The sequence below is a fragment of the Atta colombica genome, unplaced genomic scaffold (assembly GCF_001594045.1).
Source record: "Atta colombica isolate Treedump-2 unplaced genomic scaffold, Acol1.0 scaffold233, whole genome shotgun sequence".
Taxonomy (NCBI): Eukaryota; Metazoa; Arthropoda; class Insecta; order Hymenoptera; family Formicidae; genus Atta; species Atta colombica.
The window spans coordinates 1,186,965-1,205,196 of record NW_017259331.1 but is presented as its reverse complement, the minus strand read 5'-3'; the positions used below and the strand labels follow the sequence as shown (position 1 = coordinate 1,205,196).

The 18,232-nt window shown below is 35.5% G+C and overlaps 3 protein-coding genes across 3 annotated transcripts in view; 2 read left to right on the top strand and 1 right to left on the bottom strand.

Annotated features, from left to right (window-relative positions):
* The window catches only part of LOC108688486 (fork head transcription factor 1), a 16,209-nt gene extending 12,430 nt beyond the window's left edge, over positions 1-3,779 (top strand). Inside the window, exons 2-4 of the mRNA XM_018194764.1 lie at positions 242-515; positions 1,014-1,799; positions 2,948-3,779. Coding sequence (XP_018050253.1) covers positions 250-515; positions 1,014-1,799; positions 2,948-3,641 — 1,746 coding nt within the window. The 5' untranslated portion in view covers positions 242-249 and the 3' untranslated portion in view covers positions 3,642-3,779. The remainder of the gene's footprint in view (positions 1-241; positions 516-1,013; positions 1,800-2,947) is intronic.
* Positions 3,780-11,756: 7,977 nt separating this feature from the next.
* On the top strand, positions 11,757-16,455 carry LOC108688418 (nuclear pore complex protein Nup93-like). Its single transcript, XM_018194662.1, has 7 exons — positions 11,757-12,063; positions 13,323-13,503; positions 13,591-14,554; positions 14,627-14,951; positions 15,038-15,394; positions 15,492-15,609; positions 15,709-16,455. The coding sequence occupies exons 1-7, from the start codon at positions 11,837-11,839 to the stop codon at positions 16,018-16,020; spliced, it is 2,484 nt and encodes an 827-aa protein (XP_018050151.1). The 5' UTR covers positions 11,757-11,836; the 3' UTR covers positions 16,021-16,455.
* LOC108688419 (ADP-ribosylation factor-like protein 2-binding protein) lies at positions 16,393-18,219 on the bottom strand. Its single transcript, XM_018194663.1, has 6 exons — positions 18,045-18,219; positions 17,815-17,919; positions 17,124-17,230; positions 16,955-17,040; positions 16,758-16,854; positions 16,393-16,688 (listed from the first exon to the last, which is right to left on the bottom strand). The coding sequence occupies exons 1-6, from the start codon at positions 18,046-18,048 to the stop codon at positions 16,593-16,595; spliced, it is 495 nt and encodes a 164-aa protein (XP_018050152.1). The 5' UTR covers positions 18,049-18,219; the 3' UTR covers positions 16,393-16,592.
* Between the last annotated feature and the right edge of the window lie 13 nt (positions 18,220-18,232).

Genomic DNA, 18,232 nt, shown 5'->3' with positions numbered 1-18,232 from the left:
GACTTCATATATATATATATATATATATGTGTGTGTAATATAGTTAGACTCTTTATGGAGCTATAAAAGTACAATTTCGCTTTCACGATAGACAAATTTCATATGGAGTTTCGTTTATATCGCTTTTACGAAAATGAAACTCCGGGCAAATAATTCGCAATGAGTTGCAATTTAGTTATACATTATTTGGCAAGTTTCTAAGAACACTCTTCTAAAGATGCTATTATTCATCTTCTTGCAGTCGAGTGAATGGAATTGGATACCGTAAATGCGTACAGTACCGTCGGGATGGAGCAGGGATTGTCTGGGGATCCATGGGACTGTCTGTTTAGTGACAGCATCTCGGACGCCTTCCAGGGTCGTCCAGAGATGTTACATATGGGTATTCGGCGTTGCGATAATACGAGCCAAATTGGCTGGTTTGGTCCAGGCCTTGGCTTCGATTTCGATGACGTCTTGACGGAACCCGATGAAGATCCGCTTGCTATGAATGACAAAAGCCGCAGTTCGAACAGGTAAAACGAACCCTTCGAATTTTCTATTTATAATGACCATGAAACAGAGTTATTACTAGTGCCAGTAAACGTTGCTTAAAGTTAAAAAAGAGAGGAGAATTCAGGATTTCGAAATATTTTACTGAAACTTGGAAATTGAATTAAGAAAATCTCATTCAATTTTAATTAATTTTATAAAAAGTTTAAAGAGTGCATGATAAACAAAATATCGATTATGACATAATATGATTATTATCATATACAAATGATTGTATATCATTTATGGAAAGCAATAACAATTTTATCATGTACCCATGTGCGCGATTACATACATGCCAACTTTCCATAAACGACATAGTAATCGACCAACACATTGAATGACTTCAGCAACGAATATCATTTCATCTTGGTACTATTGAATATCAAGAAAGATAGACTGATGTTGTGTCATTGAATGAACGAAATGTACCCTTTGTCTATCGTGTGCTCTTACTCTAACATTATATCTGTGTTTGATAGCAACCTGGAAGAATTGAATCTGGACAGTGACAGCGAACTGGCTTTGACGTTGGATCCGAATTTGATACTGCCGTGTAACATGCCTATCCGCAGTCCCGCGACAAATAGCGACACAGCGATGTTGGAAACAGCGAGCGTGGAGGAGAACGTTATTGAAAACGAGGGAGATGAGACGGAGAACGAAAGTGAGGTCGAACGAACCGAAAACGATGAAGAGAATGAAAGCGAGGAGGAAGAAGAGATCGAAGTTGAAGACGAGCATAATGAGACGGAGTATGAGACGGAGGAAGAAGAAACGGAAGAGGAAGAGGTAGAGGAAGATGAGGAGACGGATGATGAGGAGCAGAACATGACTCAAAAGTCGCTCACACCCTTGAATGTGGAGGTGCCGATATCATCGTCATCGGGCAATGTCGGCGCCAGGACATTAACTGGTGCTAACGTGGCCATCTCCTCGCCGACGATACAACTGACGAGGTTGCATCCTAAAATAAGCACCATATCAAGCACAGCCAAGGACATTAAGATGTTGCAAACTAATCCAAGTGCCCAGGCATTGCAACAGATTCGCAAACATATGTCCTACAACAATAATGTGCATGACGTCAGTACAGGTGCGACGACGGTCATGATACAGGCGGCAAAGCGTGAGAAGGAATTAATGTTAGGGAACCGTGACAACTCTTATCCGAAACCCGCGTACTCGTATTCATGTCTCATCGCGATGGCACTGAAGAACAGCCGAACAGGATCGTTGCCAGTTTCAGAAATCTACAATTTTATGTGGTGAGTGCTCTTAAATTTATTAATACAGAAAAATACATTAGATATTTAATCAACACTTGTATAAATTGTTAGATAATTAAATATTTAATTAATATTTAAATAATTTTTAGACAAAAATTTCAAGAGACAAAAATTTTGTTTTAATTTATGCCATTTTTCAAATGTGTGTCCCAAGTTAATTATTTTACTTATTGCTTGAAAATTTGTATTGCTGCAAATAACTAATTTTATAAGATCTAATTATGATTTTATTAAAAATATTGGAAAGGAACTCATTTGTTTTGTTTTGAATAAAGTAATTTCGATCAAATTTTTGAAATCTTTTTTAATACATTTTTTTTTTCGAATTTTTTTTCTCGCGCTTTTGACAATTGAAACTGAAATATTTACTCTGAATTTGTTTGTTAATATATTATTCATTATAGTTCGCAATGAACGTGAGTCGTAACAAATAATGTTTTCGGGATGAACGACAAGGAACTTTTTACGTGATGAATAACGTGTCGTCCGTTTGCTTATTTTCGGCCATTTGGCCGGAAGGATAAAGGGACTGGCGAGGTCCCCTACTCTACGCTTACGAGGGGCAAAAGTATTGTCTTTTCCCTCTTTATTCTCGGGTCAGAAAGGGAGCTAAGCGAGAAGCTGCCATTTTGTATGGGGCCTTTGGAATAACCAGGGGCACGCCGGGGTACAGTCCCCCCTAGAAATTGACGGCAGGCTTCGCTCTCTTCGTTTACCACCTGCCTTCATTTCTTGTCGTTGCAACTCCATGCTTGTAAAATCGGCCATGCTTGTAAAATAACTGTCGTTCCTTGCAGTCGTGTTTCGGTTGAATTTTTTCATCTCAAATAACGTTAAAATATGGTTAATTTACAGATTGTCTCATTTTTCAAAATAACGAAAAAAAGCAATATTTCTCGAGAAAATGAAATTCGCTAAAATTTTATCCGAATATTATTATATTAGAATCCTGATCAAATTAAATTCGATCGATCCATCAATTTTATATAAATTTAATTATCAATAAATTCAAGTGTCAATTACCAAGTCATTCTCTGACACCTAATATACGATTTCTTTTTTTTTTGTTAATGAAAATTTCGATTCGTGCAAATTTCATTTCCCATTTTCCCGTTTCGTTTATGTAGCCGGCACTTCCCCTACTTCACGACTGCGCCAACTGGTTGGAAGAACTCCGTGAGGCACAATTTGTCGCTGAATAAGTGTTTCGAGAAGATCGAGAAACCACCCGGCAATGGTAGTCAGCGAAAGGGTTGTCTCTGGGCCATCCATCCATCGAAAGTGGCCAAGATGGACGAGGAAGTGCGGAAATGGTCGAGAAAGGATCCGAGTGCGATCAAGCGAGCCATGGTGAATCCAGAACAGTTGGAGTTCCTCGAGCGGGGTGAAATGAAGTACGAGGGAGACAGACACGATGAGGCATACGATGACGCAGAGAGCTATGCGGATTCCGAGACTGGTGGATCCGTGGTAGACGAGACCATCAACGACGATGAAAACGTTACGTATGATGAAACCAAGCAAATCGACATCGTCGACGACGATATCGTTGTGGAGCAGCTTTACGAAGATCTTGATCTCATGAATGCCACCGAGTTACTCGACACGCGACTAAACAACTTTTCTAGGCAAGAGCAGCCATTGGTGTACGAATTCGTCTCGTGCTCGAAGCGCCAGAAAATGTTGACGGGCAACGATTTTATTTGTCAACCTGTCCAACGACAGGACGCGGCGTCGCCCCGGAAAAAAGCGCACCTCGTGGCGTTACGGCCCGGAGGCACCGCTCCTCCGAATGCCGAATCGCTTCTCGAGGCGGATTAAATCCCTGGAACATTTATATGATCTCCTATTTAAATATATACACGCGGCCAAGTACACACCTCCTTTTTTATTGCTAGACTATTGTAAATAATTGTGTCCTGTAACTTTTTTTACAGTCTGAGATTTTGTAAATACTTGTGTTTTATACGACGATGTACCTTTTTTATACAATGCGCTTGTACATAACTGTAATTTTTAAGTGTACAAATCTGTACATATACAATGTACAAAGGCTATTTTTTTTTAGAACCATAATGTGGGACCATCCTGTAGACATGCGCATAGAAAAGTTTTTCCAAATGGTTATTTAATTATTCTACGCATGTTCGCATATTTACAAGAAAATAGCCATAACAAGCAACAAAAATTCTGAACCGATTAAATCCGATAGAAGGTGCTGCCCGGGGACGACTATTGTATATCACTAAATTAGCGCTCGCCTAACATGTCTAACGGCGCCACAACAATTTTATAATAAACTTTTTTTAATGATCCATTAATCTCTCGATCTTTTTATTTGCAACTCTTGAAAAATACAGAACACAAATAATACGCGCCAGCTTCCACGTACCGTCCGCGATAGGAACTAAATTAACACGAAGCTCACGAATCGTCACTGCCAAGAATGGTCAAAGATAAAATAAGAACGTAGCAGATTAACATGTAGATTATGTAAGGATAAGACACGCGATCTCATACCGATCTTTCGAGGACTGTAACTCATTCAGTGCTACTCTTTTATGCGTGATTATTATGTAAAGTTTTTTGAGAATCTTTTTTTTTTTTTTTATGAAATCGTATTTAGCTCGTGATGATTTTTTTGTGTATTATATATATTGACTGATATTGCTAATTAATAGGAAATCCCTAATTTATTTTAATTTTAATTGGTATCAATTTTTTACGTTAACAATTTTAGGATTCCAAATTACATAAGGGAATGTTTGAATGCTTATAGAATATGGATGAAATTTCGATGACATTTTGTTTTCCATTCATATATTTTTAGATTTCAAAAATTTTCAATAAATTTTTAATAGACGAATCTATCGTAGATTCTGAAAATTTTATCTCCTATTACAACATGAAGTTTCAACGACGATTCTTCTTTTTGATATCAAAAATTTCATTGTTGAGTTTTATGTTTATAAAGATAAATCAATAATAAATACTTTTTCTTAATATTAAAAATTCTTGATAAGGTCAAATAAATGAATTTGTCATAATTCATCGATTTAAAAAATTTAATTGTGATTTTCATTTTTATTAAAATATGGATGAAATTTCAACAAAAATTTTTTCCTTCTGATGTTAAAAATATTCCGATAAATTCAAATAGACGTATTTGTCGTAATTTTCAAAAATTTAATTGTTTCATCTTTATAAAAATGTGAATAAAGTTTCAATGATAAATTCTTTTTCTTTCCGATGTTAAAAGTTTTCAATAAGTTCAAATAGATGAATTTGATGTAAATAAAAAAATTTTATCGTTAAGTTTTATCTTTATATGAACATGGATGAGGTTTCAATGATAAATTCTTTTTTTTTTATAATATTTTTAATGTAAAAAAATGTTTGATAAATTTGAATTGGATTATCGTACACCACACATTTTAAGAATTTCATCGTCGAAGTTTCATTCGGATATGGCGTAATTGTACATTGTATTTATATGTATATCGTTCGCTGCGTTCGAACGTAATTTCATTCCACGCGAGCAAGACCGAGCTCTAACGCTTACAAGGCATTTAGATAAACAAATAGGTGGTTGTGATTGAAAGAGAAAGAGAAAACGAGCGAAAATGGTAGTATAAGATAGCAGTTAAATTAAAGTAGCGTAGTTTTTGTACCTGTTTGTAATATTTCTATATAGCGTTAATGAGTGTGTAACTTTCGTGTAAAAAAAATACACGAAATTAATGCGTAAAAATTGTATAATGTGCAATGACTGCAACTTTATAATAAAACATTGATAAGCGTACTTCGCGTTTCGAGTTCGTTGTCGCGTTCGTTATATTGATCCAATTAACATCATGGTGATCATCGATAAGTTCCTCTTTTAATTTTTTATGTGTAGATAATTAATATATGTAGATAATTAATTTATGCGATTTGATTGCATTAAATATTCCAAATATTTTTTTCTCGCTAAATATTTAGCTTCACGATTGCGGACGGATCCTCGGAACATTCATCCCGCTTACATAATCTGGCGTGAAGAGAAAAAAAAGAGGAAAAGGGCGGAAGAAACAGAGAGAGAGAGAGAGAGAAAGAGAGACGAGGGTTGACACACCGTTTCTCGCATCTGCGTGCATGCGTTTATCGATACACAACCGCCGCGGACGCGTGTCGTCCGCATGTCGATTACATACGATCGGCGATAACCAGTTTACGCGCGTACACACCGTGTCGATGGGGCCCTTGTCTATTGAAACGGGCCGCGTGCGATTCATATTCGGTTCGCTTGGCGGAGTGAGAGAAACGAAGAGAGAGAGGGCCTTCCGCCAATGAAACCGGTTTCTCAGTCGAGCTCTGATCACAAAGAACTCGGCCGCACTCACGCGAGTTCGCCATGGCACCAGGGCCCTCGGTTGCAGCTCCGACTTCAGATCTCGTCACCTCGACAATTTTCACTGATGCTCAACATTTCTATCATTGTAAATTAGTTTTAATTTCAGTTCAAGTTATTTTTTATCTTTCTATAATTCTAAGGATTTCAATTAAAAAATTATATTTTCTTAATTCTAGAAAATTGTATATTTTTTAATCTTAAAAATTAGAAATTTGTGAATTAAAGAATTATTATATAAATTTGAAATCTTGCAATTTTTCTTGTTCTGAGAATTAGAAAAAGAATTAGAGCAAATTAAACCGAGATTAAAGTTAATTTTTTAATAAATTAATTTTAACGAATTGATATCGAAATCGAAATCGATTTATTTTTACCAATGTGGATTTAATTTACTCTCTAAATTTTTTGGAAAGGAATCTTTAAAAAATACGAATTGAACGAATCTTGAAAAAGAGTGGCTCAATTTTCAATCTTTAGGAGTGAAATTTCACTTTATACAGAGTAAGATACAATCTTACAGTTTTAGAGAATACTTTTTACACTTTTCTAATTATTATTAGACATAGAAAAAATAAGTAGATAAAATTAAGATTAAAATTAATCTACATTGGTAGAAACAGGCATAATTCTGTTACATTTGTAAAAATGAACACGAGACAATTTTCCTTCAACATTCTCGTACTGGTGAAATCGATGACAGAGATTCGCCCGTATTTCCCGTGCTAAATCAGAAAATGAATAAAGAGGAAGGATTAAGATGCATCTTTCACAGAACTAGCCGTTCGTTTCCGTTCGGTCGTTCGCACAAAAGCGATTCTTCGTGCGTTCGGCCGCGCGGGAATTCGCGCATATACATTCTGATACATTCCGAGTGTACGTCCTGCCCCTCTCACTTCTGTATTTATCAGTTGCATCGTGCATCGCAGTGCATCGCCGCGGACGTTTCGTCAGGTGTTTCGAGCACTCAACCGAGGCGCGCAATCAGGATCGGTTTATAGCCGCGAGGAGCCCTGGGATAAAAATCCTTAAATAAAAATTGAACATCGTATTCATTTCGATAACTTCTGTCATATTTTTTGGGATTTATTTTAAGCTGGAAGGAGATACATAAATATCATTTTATCTCAAGTAAGTCCTGAAAAATATGAATCAAAAGTATGGTGTCCAATTTCTTGAGGAAAAGAGAAACAAAAAAGAAAGAAAAATTTCTGAAATTTATTTCCTAAGATTTATAAGAATGAGGAATGTTTCAATCAATAAAGAGACATTCGACGACAGTCGCAATTTCATCGAGTTTTTTTCAAAACTCCCATTGAAAAAGAAAAGACAAAAAAAAAAGAAAATCCATAATGAAGGTTTACCTCCCTCGCTCGAAAAGCAAGTTCGCTAACTTTGTTAGCTCTCATCGCTAGCTTGATGCTACGGTCCTGATCGATACGGCCAATTCCCGCCGATTATCCGGGCGCGACGCTTCGAAAACTCCCACGCTCAAACTCATACTCTGGTTCTTATCGCTGCTGCGTTACAAGCGCAATGAGTGTGCGATTAGAGCGCTGCAAGGCAAGGCCGGATAGATACGATATGTACGTGTGACCTCGTGCCGATGCGTGACGCAGTGCGTGCGTGCGTGCGTACGAGGAGAGATGCAAAAGAGAGAGAAAAAAATCTTGAACCCACAACCGGCTTGGCTTGTGGGTGTGACTGACTCATAGTACTATTACTATACTACAGTCGATACTCGCGTATTCGTAGTACGTTCTCCTCCCTCCCCCTCCTTCTTCCTTTCTACTTTCCTTTGGAACTTCTTTCCTCCTCCCTTCCTCCCCACCCCTCCTATCTCTCTCACTCATCCTTTCTCCTCCCCTCTCTTTCTCTGGTTTTCTCTTTTCTTCTCTGTCGTTCTCTCTTCTCTTTCATTCTTCATTCCTTTCTCTCTCTCTCTCTCTCTCTCTCTCTCTCTCTCTCTCTCTCTCTCTCTTTCCTCGTTTTCTTTCTCTTTCTGCTTTTTCGTCTCCATTTAATCCTTTCTCTTTATCGCGCAATTTCCAGTCGGGAAACGAGACCCCGGCATCGCACAGTTAAAAGGTTACACGAATATACGCACGTGTTTCCTACGCTGTAAATTCTGTAAAATCTAATTTTCTATCACTACTGGAACGTGAAATTTCCGTGAATTGATAAAAAATAAATAATCTAACGGCTTCCCATAACGTTCAATCCTCGTCCCGTCTCTTTGATTCTCTCGTCCAGCTGCGTGTCGCTTTTACGACACGCCATGTGTACAACGTCCCAACACGAGCCTGATATTACGTACGTGTTGATGACTTATCAGCTATATCATAAGAGAAGGAAGAGCGGGTAACTTGAACCTGCACTCTTCCACGATGCAGTCATGCAAGCTAAGTTTCGCTGCTATATATTAATGATTTTCCCAGCAAATAAGAGTAATCAAGCATAAAGCGAATCGCAAAAATAACGAATTGTCTGTGTATAATCTAGCTAATGTTTTTTTTCCCATTTTTGTATTTTTTTCCATGACTGTCATATGACTCGTATGTATCGTGTAATATTTATTTCTGTCTATCTCGTATATATAGATTTATATCATATATCTAACATTTATTTATTAAGTGAAATGAAACTTCACTTTCGATTCAAACGGTGATACGAATGGAAAACGCGCACCCTCGTATTTGTTTTTCTTCCTAGTTTTATTATCTATCAATTATTTATAGAACTCCGCTCCACACGTGGAATCTATGTTGAGCGCGATTCTCTCAAAGGCGGCCACCCCGGTGCAATCGGGAGATAAGTTAATCTCACTGAATAGGAATTCTTGCGGAGTGAAGAGAAAAGGAAGGAGAAGTAGAAGCAGCCCGGAGAAGTCGGGTCGTCTCTAACTGGCAAGGCGGAAAAGAGAAGAAACGCATACTGGCACATTATACTCGGCAGACATCGTAGGCGCGATTCCTTTCTTCCCTCCCCAACTCCCTCAGTCTTGTCTTCAAGTTTCCATCGCACGACTGCGAAAGAGAGAGAGAGAGAGAGAGAGAGAGAGAGAGAGAGAGAGAGAGAGAGAGAGAGAGAGTGGGGCAATCGAGAATGCATCTTAGACGCAGAGCCTGACTTGAAAACTGACGAAAATAAAACAGGGTCCCCCTCAAAGTTTTATTCGTCGAAGTTTACCGGGTGAAAGACCAGAGTTTCAGTGCCTGAGGAAAAATACAAAAGTCAAGAAAATATCAAAATAATTTTATTTTTATTCTTAATCAAAGTCAATAAACAGTTAAATTTTGTAATAAAAAAATCATTTTGACATTTTCTCATGACGTTAAAATAAAGTCATTTTGATTTTTTCTTGACTTATTGGTGTGTTTCTTGGGTGGGATCAAACGCGACCACACACATTTGCGCGTCTCTTTCATGCCGCTCTTAATTATTTGCCCTATCACCCTGTCCGTTACGTTTCTTTCTACAGGAGGTCGCGAATAAAGTACGCGAAGATTTTTATTCTTTGTCAAATTTCGGAGGTAATTTTTAGAGCGAAAGTAGTCCACAATAGTAGTGAAATCGGAATTCTTCATTCAGATGTTAACCTTCGTCAGGTACCTCGTAAGGTTTTTCTTTCTTTTGAGGTCACTGTGGCAAGAGCACGGCCCTGGCCGATCCGACGGATAGTCTATATGGCGAAAACTTGACCGAGGAAACATGACAAAGGAACAGCCTTGAGGAAGAATGACCGCTTGCTTCTATTAAATCGCATGTATCGGATGATCGTTCTACTTGAGCGGCATTTCCCATACAAAATTTGTAATTTTCAATAAACGCGCATTGCTTAAAGCGGTGTTATTCCAGGAAAATTCGTTTTACAAATAACGACTATTTAAATTGTTAATAATATTAAACATAAAATTGCATTAGAGAGTTATTGAGCGTATTGTGTGTATTCATTATATAATAAATAATTGTTGAAAAACTTATGCCTTATGTTTACATATTGCGTATGTATGTGAATGTGTGTGTGTGTGTGTGTGTGTGTGTGTTGTGTGTGTGTGTGTGTGTGTGTGTGTTTTGTTGGCATATATTATTATAGTTGCAATTTTGCTTGTACCAATGTAAATTATAGCGAAAAAAATATGTAATATAAAACTTTTGAAATTGCAATATTTGGAATTTTGAATTTTTTAAATTCTTCTGAAACTTTTCATCTAATTATCTTTTAATTGATTATATTTTCTCCATATTTTATTGATTTTTTAAACAATTTAAATTAATTAATTTTGTTGGTAATTGACATGATAATATAAAAATAATTATCAATGATTGGTACAACTACCACGAGTTTTATTGACAGTCGGTCAATAAAGCGTCAGTTGGTAAAATCATCGCGAAATTATCAATGATTGATTAATTATTCAAATTGTCTTCCTTTCATTTCGCTTAGGGGTTTATAACTTTTCACATAGCAAGAACAGAGTAGGCTTCCGAATTTAAAAATTTTGAATAAAAATTTTAATCTAATCTTAATATTTTTTCTTTAGTTTAACAAATTAAAATATATATTAAATATTTTACAAAAGAAATAGTAAATTTTTGTCATATATAAGATTCTTATTAGAAATTAATTTTATTTCATCTTCACATGTACACATACATAATAGAATTTATAACAATTACTCTTGTTGATTTCTTGAATTCTATCAGCGGTTACTGGAAAACCGGCTTTAACAAAGTATTGCGATAAGAAAATTCGCTGAATTAGCATTTAGAATAAAAAAAAAAGTGTCTAAGTGTTATCCTAATCTGATTCTGTTAAAAAGTCGGAAATCCATACAGTCTGGAACAAAAAGAAGATCTGATTCTGTTATTATCAAAAAGCCCGATTGCTGTGAAAATTACAAAAACCGCAGCGAAAGAGGCTGAAGTTTTGAATAATCGCGCGTCATGGGGCCAAAATGATGGAGGTTCGCGATATTTTGTTAATCTAGTAACTCTACTTCGCAGGTAGAATAAACGAACAACGTTTGCGGCAGTAACTGCATAAACGAACGCATTCCATATAAAATATGCAATTACAACGCTTCATATTGGCTGTCGCAACAAAACTTGCGATTGACTTGCAATTAATAGAATCGGCTTAAAAAATTAACCAATCATAATCGATTATTGTTTTCAACTGTGATTGGCCAATTTCTTACGACTTGCGACCCTATTAAGCCGGTTCCACATTAGTTGCAAGTTGATCGCAAATTTATTGCGACAGCCAATATAAAGCGTTGATTCAAAATGCAAGCTTCGTATTGGCTGACGCAACAAACTTGCGATCAGCTTACAGCTAATGTAGAATCGGTTTTATAGCATAAGCATAAAGACAGTTACGGAATCACGCTCCAGGCTTTTCTCTGGTCTAGGGATTAGAAAAGATTGATTTTATATGGCTTCAGCCCTGAGATATTTTTTTAGAGATTTCTAAAAATACATTTGCGTTCGTGACTTGTATTATATGTATGTATATTTCGTGGTTCGTGATCTTTTTGCCGCGTGATTTTATAAAATCCGTTTTCAACATTTCACCGGTTGTAATAACCTATAAATTTGCAAAACTGTCAGGTTAGTTAGGAGTATGGGCGATATCGGTCACGCGGATATGTTGCCCGCCGACAGTACCCGACTGGCCGCTGATTCCGGCTTCAGCGAATTATTGAGATCGGCAGAGCAATTGTCCGCAACTGTCGAAGGAAATGAGGATTTGCCGCAGGTTGAAAGAAATCTACGACAAATATTAGAGGCGTCCAACGAGCTATGGTCTCGGGTTACGCAAACAAGCACACAGGATAACGAGGCACAAGCGTAAGTTTATCCCGACGGTTTATTCTCGGATACATATGATATATTTTTTGTAAACTTTACAGCAATTTGAAATTTTTTGGTCCGATTTATTGCTGCATTACAGTTAAAACATTCATGTTAAACATACTTTTGAACAAGAGACACAGATGATACAATGTAACACGTTAATTACTATATTCTCGTTATTTGCCAATTTTAAATAAAGATGAAACGATTGAGCAAGGTACTCGAATGATAGGACATTTTTCAAGAGACACAAATGATATTGTAACATACTAGATCACTTCTTTCTTACATTGGCAAACAACAAGAATGTAATGATTTACCGAGTAGTTCATTATTATATTATGTCTCTTGTTAGAAAGCATCAACAATGAATCATTATATTTTATTGTTTGTCAATGTAAGAGGTTGCGATCAAAGTCTTACTATGAATGCTTTGAAATATTTGATTGGTCAATTGGAAGAAAAAAATATATAAATTGATCAAAAAATGTTTTACAGCATTTGTAGTATTAGCAGCATTCAACAGAAAAAACTAATTGATTAGCATGCTTAGTGCTTCTTTAATATAATTGTCTTTAGTTCTTTTACTGGATTCAGTTGATTCTTATATTTGAGAATACAGTCCTAAGTATAGTCCTAAATACTTAAGATATCATAAGCCAATCAGAGAGTTGCATTAGATATTTAAGATGGTTTTAAAATAAGAATGGACTATAAATCCCACCCTAAGTATAGGAACCATATTAAAGAATCACTAAGTGCTAACTGATTAATTTTCTTTCTTGCCAAACGTAGCCATTATGTTAATCATATTCAGAATGAAGTGAGCCATTGTATGTACTTTCCAGCAAGAGATATAGGCTGTGTTCCAAAATTTACTGTCCATATTGAAAATATATAATACATGACGAAACTATAGATTTTCAGTACTGGCAGTAAATTTTGGAATACAGTTACAGTTGACACTGCATAACAGTGAATCATATCTTTGTTGTTTGTTAATGTTAAATTAATGTTTAACTGCTGTATAAACTGCTAGTATTGTGTCATGTATATCCTTCTAGAAAACACTCATAGTGTTTTCACATAACAAGAAACAATAGTTGATATAGTATAATAAAGTGAATTATCTTTATTTGCTAACATAAGAATGATTCTTTGTGTTATGCAGCATCATTTGTAGCGCTTGTAAAATACTTTTATCTGAATATCTTAACTGAAAAACAATATTTATATAAAGATAAATGTTTCAGTCATGTCTTACTGGGCTCCCGAGGAGTAGATCTATCTCAGATTTCGCAGAAATTAAACTCTCTCAGTGCGAGACGCACGTTTGAGCCATTAGATCCTATTGCAGACACCGACATTGTTAGTTATCTCAGGAATGAAAAAGAAAATGCGATTCTTTCCATCATCGAACAAGTCCATAAGGATGTATGTAAAATAATAATTAAATATCTATATGTCTAGATTAAATATCTGTATATCATGGAGAGATTAATATTGGTTATATTCTTTTAGACATTTGAGCTTACAAGGGCTCAACAAATGGAACATATGCTGGGTGAATGGAAGCAAATGCGCTTTGAGATAATAAACGCCATGACTGCGCCATCCGGCGAATTGGTGGATTTGCGTGGTGCTCCGCAGCGTACAAAATTAGCCGGTTCAATGATTAGTGGTCTCTCTAGCATAGAAGTTGCTTATGTAAAGGAATTGCAGATTTATAACGATCATGTGCTCAAAGGTGTAACGCGGCCCAGTTTGTTTAACACATTCCACAAAGCTTCCGAATCTTTTAACGACAAGAAGATTGTAGATCTATGGCAAATGGTAAAGTGTATGGTTGATATCCCGCCAACACCTAGAGGAGATCAAATTAAATCCAGAAGCAGTTCCGCAATCGAACAGAGAATTGTCTCACAAGCTAGAAAGTATTTGGAAAATCGATATAGAGATTTTATGAACTCCATAATTAACGAGAATTTGGTACAGGCGAAACGAGGGGGTGTTCCAGGCACTATACCTTTAGTCAAGAGCTTCGTGGGTGTCAAAGTACAAAATCTGAGAGATTTGGAGGATACTAAGATGGAAGACAAACCGTTGTGGCCGTTAGTATATTACTGCATGCGATCTGGAGATTACAAAGCCGCGCTGCAATGCCTGAATCAATGCGGCACGGAATTCCCGGAATTTAAAGCGGCTCTCGAGGAAGCCTGCGACGATCAGCAACATCGTCCGAGCAGTCGGGCCGAGTCCATTTTAAAATTACACTATAGAAAACAAGTACGATCCGTCACTGATCCTTACAAGAGAGCAGCGTATTGCGCGCTAGTTCCTTGTGAGTTGGATGATTTCCATTCCGAAGTGATATCCACAGCTGACGATTACTTGTGGCTAAAGTTGTGTCAAGTGAGAGATCAGGCAGACGTTGAGAATAAACTTACGTTGGATTATCTGCAAACTACAATTTCAGAAATATATGGTAATACTAATTTTTTTTAGATAACCGATAGTTTTTTAGATTTTTAGAAATCTTAATCAATGCCATTTTTAGGAGAAACTTATTATCACGCACACGAACAGCCGTTTTTGTACTTTTCAATGCTGTTTTTAACCGGACAGTTTGAAGCAGCGATAGAATTCTTAGCGACGGGTGCTGGAGCAAGGCATTTACCGCACGCTGTCCATCTGGCAGCTGCTATGCACGAACACAATTTGTTGGCTGTCAGTCAAAGCGTTTTAGCACCTTTGATAAGCGTAGATCCTGCCGATAAGCCGCCAGCGAAAAGATTAAATTTCGCTAGACTGATATTATTGTATGTTAAAAGATTTGAATCATCAGATCCAAAAGAGAGTCTTCATTATCTATTTTTATTGAGGTATGATTCTTAATTTCTTATTTGTATAAATCAATCGTTAAATTATAAGCATGATAATCACATCATAATTGACATCTTGCTTTTAGATGTATGAAAGATCCATACGATCGTAATATGTTCGCCGCGTCTGCCGCAGAAATGGTAGTAGATGCTTCTCTTGCAAATCGCGTTTTGTTAGTCGGAAAACTTGACAAAGATCGCAGACTTCCAGGGATCTTGGATCAATTCCAAATCAATACGGATGATGTGATAAACATATGTGCTGAAACATTATATAGGAAAGGTCTGCTGGAAGATGCAGTTATGATGTACGATTTAGCTAGGAATCATGAGAAGGTTCTCAGTTTGATGTGTACACTTTTGACACAAGTTGTTAGCCAAAGAGGACCGCCTGGTTCTCTCAGAGGACGATTACAAGCCACAGCGATGGATATCAGTACAAGGTATAATTTACACGATTGAAAAAATTTGCATCGATTATTAAAATTTTTTTAAATTTATAAAAAGCTTGATATTTATGATTATTGCAAATCTTTTCAGATACAAAGATATTGCAATTCAAGCGCCTTCAGAAGTAGTATCTTCATTTTATACTTTGAGGGACCTTATGGTTTTCTTCGATCAATTCCACAATGAGCAGTATCAGAGCGCGCTTAGAGTAAGTACATTTTTAAGAGTACATAGATAAGAATATGTTTAGAAAAGGTCCCTAGACAGCTTAAGAGAGAAAATTCAAATAATACTATATTTCTTTCAGACAATTGCGGATTCGAAAATGTTACCTCTTCAAGTAAAGGAAGTTGATGAAAGAGTAAATGCCTTACGTCGAGTATCGCCCGAAGTGGCTGGCACATTAGCTGATGTTCTTCTGGCCACTATGACGATATTGTATCGTCAGTATCAGAAATTACGATCGGTAGAACCAGGTGATAAAATCGCGAGGGAGCAGCAATTGCACGATCTCCGAGAGCAAGCCCGAGCGTTAACGAGTTTTGCGGGAACATTACCATATCGCATGCCAAACGAAACGAACAGCAAACTCGTACAAATGGAGATTCTCATGCATTAAAATCGAGAATTTATGTACAGCAAACATGTAATAATTATATAATATCATAGTTAAAGTTATGTAGCAGTTATATAATTATAAATTTAAATATTGTGTGTTTGCTGGGTATTTTAGTTGTGTATTTGCCGGCTATTTAAGTATAGTCTTTATATTTGCTAGTTAATTTTATTTAAAAAATTGTTCTTTTTATTATAGATAAGTATTCACTAATTTTTTTTGTAATTTAAAATGTAACGAGTTTGCACTTATTCCATCAGAGCAGGAATTGATAAAAAACAAACTTTCAAAAATTCAACATTTTGGTTTAAATCTAAATATTGTATTATATAGAATGTTGCAAGAGACTCTGTAAATTGCAAGAAAGACTCCGTATGATACTCGAATTATTTTTGTATTTCTATTTGTAAATGTACGTGATATACTGAATATAGATTTTTGCAAATACATTATTCAAATTAATTAATTTAATAAGCACTGAACACAATGATTAATATTTTCAGTTTACATCACATTTTATGCCGTCTTTACTCATATTCCATCTAGATTTCATCTTTATGCTAAAATTATTTGTATTATCTTGGTGGATTTTTGCAGTCTTCGGAATTATAGGATTTCAAAGATGTTATGGCTATCCCACAACTGAGATCTGCAACCTTACCTTCTTTTACCTGTAAAAAAACTTTGTATAATATACACATAGACTATATGAAACAAAATTAGAATGATCTTTTGCATACCGCTCTGTAATCCAAGAACATTTCCTTAAAAGCCAAGAAATCTGTTATCGTTGACAGTACCTCAAAAACTTCACCTTCCAGCTCCATTTGCTTCTCACTGAGTTTTATTACATTGTGCAAGCATGCGAGAATGAGAAAATTATTAGATAAAAGTCCGAAATTGTTCCTATTATTGACTATATTTTAATTATAATCACTTTAATTGATGTAAAAAAGTGTCTACTGTGAACTGCGGCTTGACTTTCTTTAAATAATCCACGATGTATTCCTCCACAGCTTTATTCTAAAATATGTAAAACGCATCTCAGAAAATCGGCAGCAATTTAGAGAACTTCGAGATTCTTAATAAAAATAAAAAAATCTCACATATTCGTTAAATATATCGGTGTAAATTAATTTGTTATCTTCTACTGGTTCGAAAACGTCCCAATACTTTTCTAAAAATTTATTCTGAAGGGCTTGAAAGTCTTCCTCTGAAAGATCGATTTATTAAATCGTAAAGCTATCAATTAAGAGATTAATTTAGATTAATTGATCCTACTAGTGTAGTTTTTTAAATATAATTACGTGAGATGTTTCTAATATTCTAACATTATATTACAATTTTCATTTTTCTTAATGATTTACAATTAAATAAACATTGATAATGTTCTATACATCCTTTAAATACAAATAAAGACTAAAAAAACTTTCTTAACAAAATAATTTTGTTAAATATAATGTATATAAATAGTATCTTTACTCGTACATTTAGAATTTATGAAGCAGAGATGTCCTCACGCGAGTAATAAAGAATTAAGAATTCTTTAACCCTGTCAATGGGTTTAAATTGATGACTACATGATCATATAGTTTGAGTCAATGATTGATTAGAAAATTTTAAAAAATAAAAAAAAAACAAAAAAAAGATCTTACATTAAAATAAAATAAGAAAAAAATTTTTTAATAAAATATTAGTAAGAAAATATAAATTATATTTTTTGAGCCAAATATATCCAAACAAGTAATAAAACTCTATCGATTAAAAATTAATTTCTTCGGAATAATTAAGTTATACCTAATAATAAATCCTCGATATGTCCAATCACTTCATCGAACGAACGGTCTTCTTCGCTCCTCGAAATTCGCTTTGCATCTTCTGGATTCGACAAACTCGGCTCGTCTGAAACATTTATTTTGATAAAAAAAATTATTGTATAAATATTTTTTGAACAACGTTATTGAACAACGAGTAAACATCACCCTCACGAAATCAAGTCAAAAATATAATTTTTAGTTGACACGAACCCATGTTTTTTTCTTTTTGCAATTAGGCGCGTAAAAATAAGGCACTTGCTTAAGCTACAAGATAAAATCGCCTTGATCGGCTAATAATAAGCTAACAGTTTCCTGTCGAATTACAGATTGAATTGTTGCTGTGTGCAACGACAGAGACGATCGTTTTATCGATCAGAATTTTTGCGAGGTTAGATTCA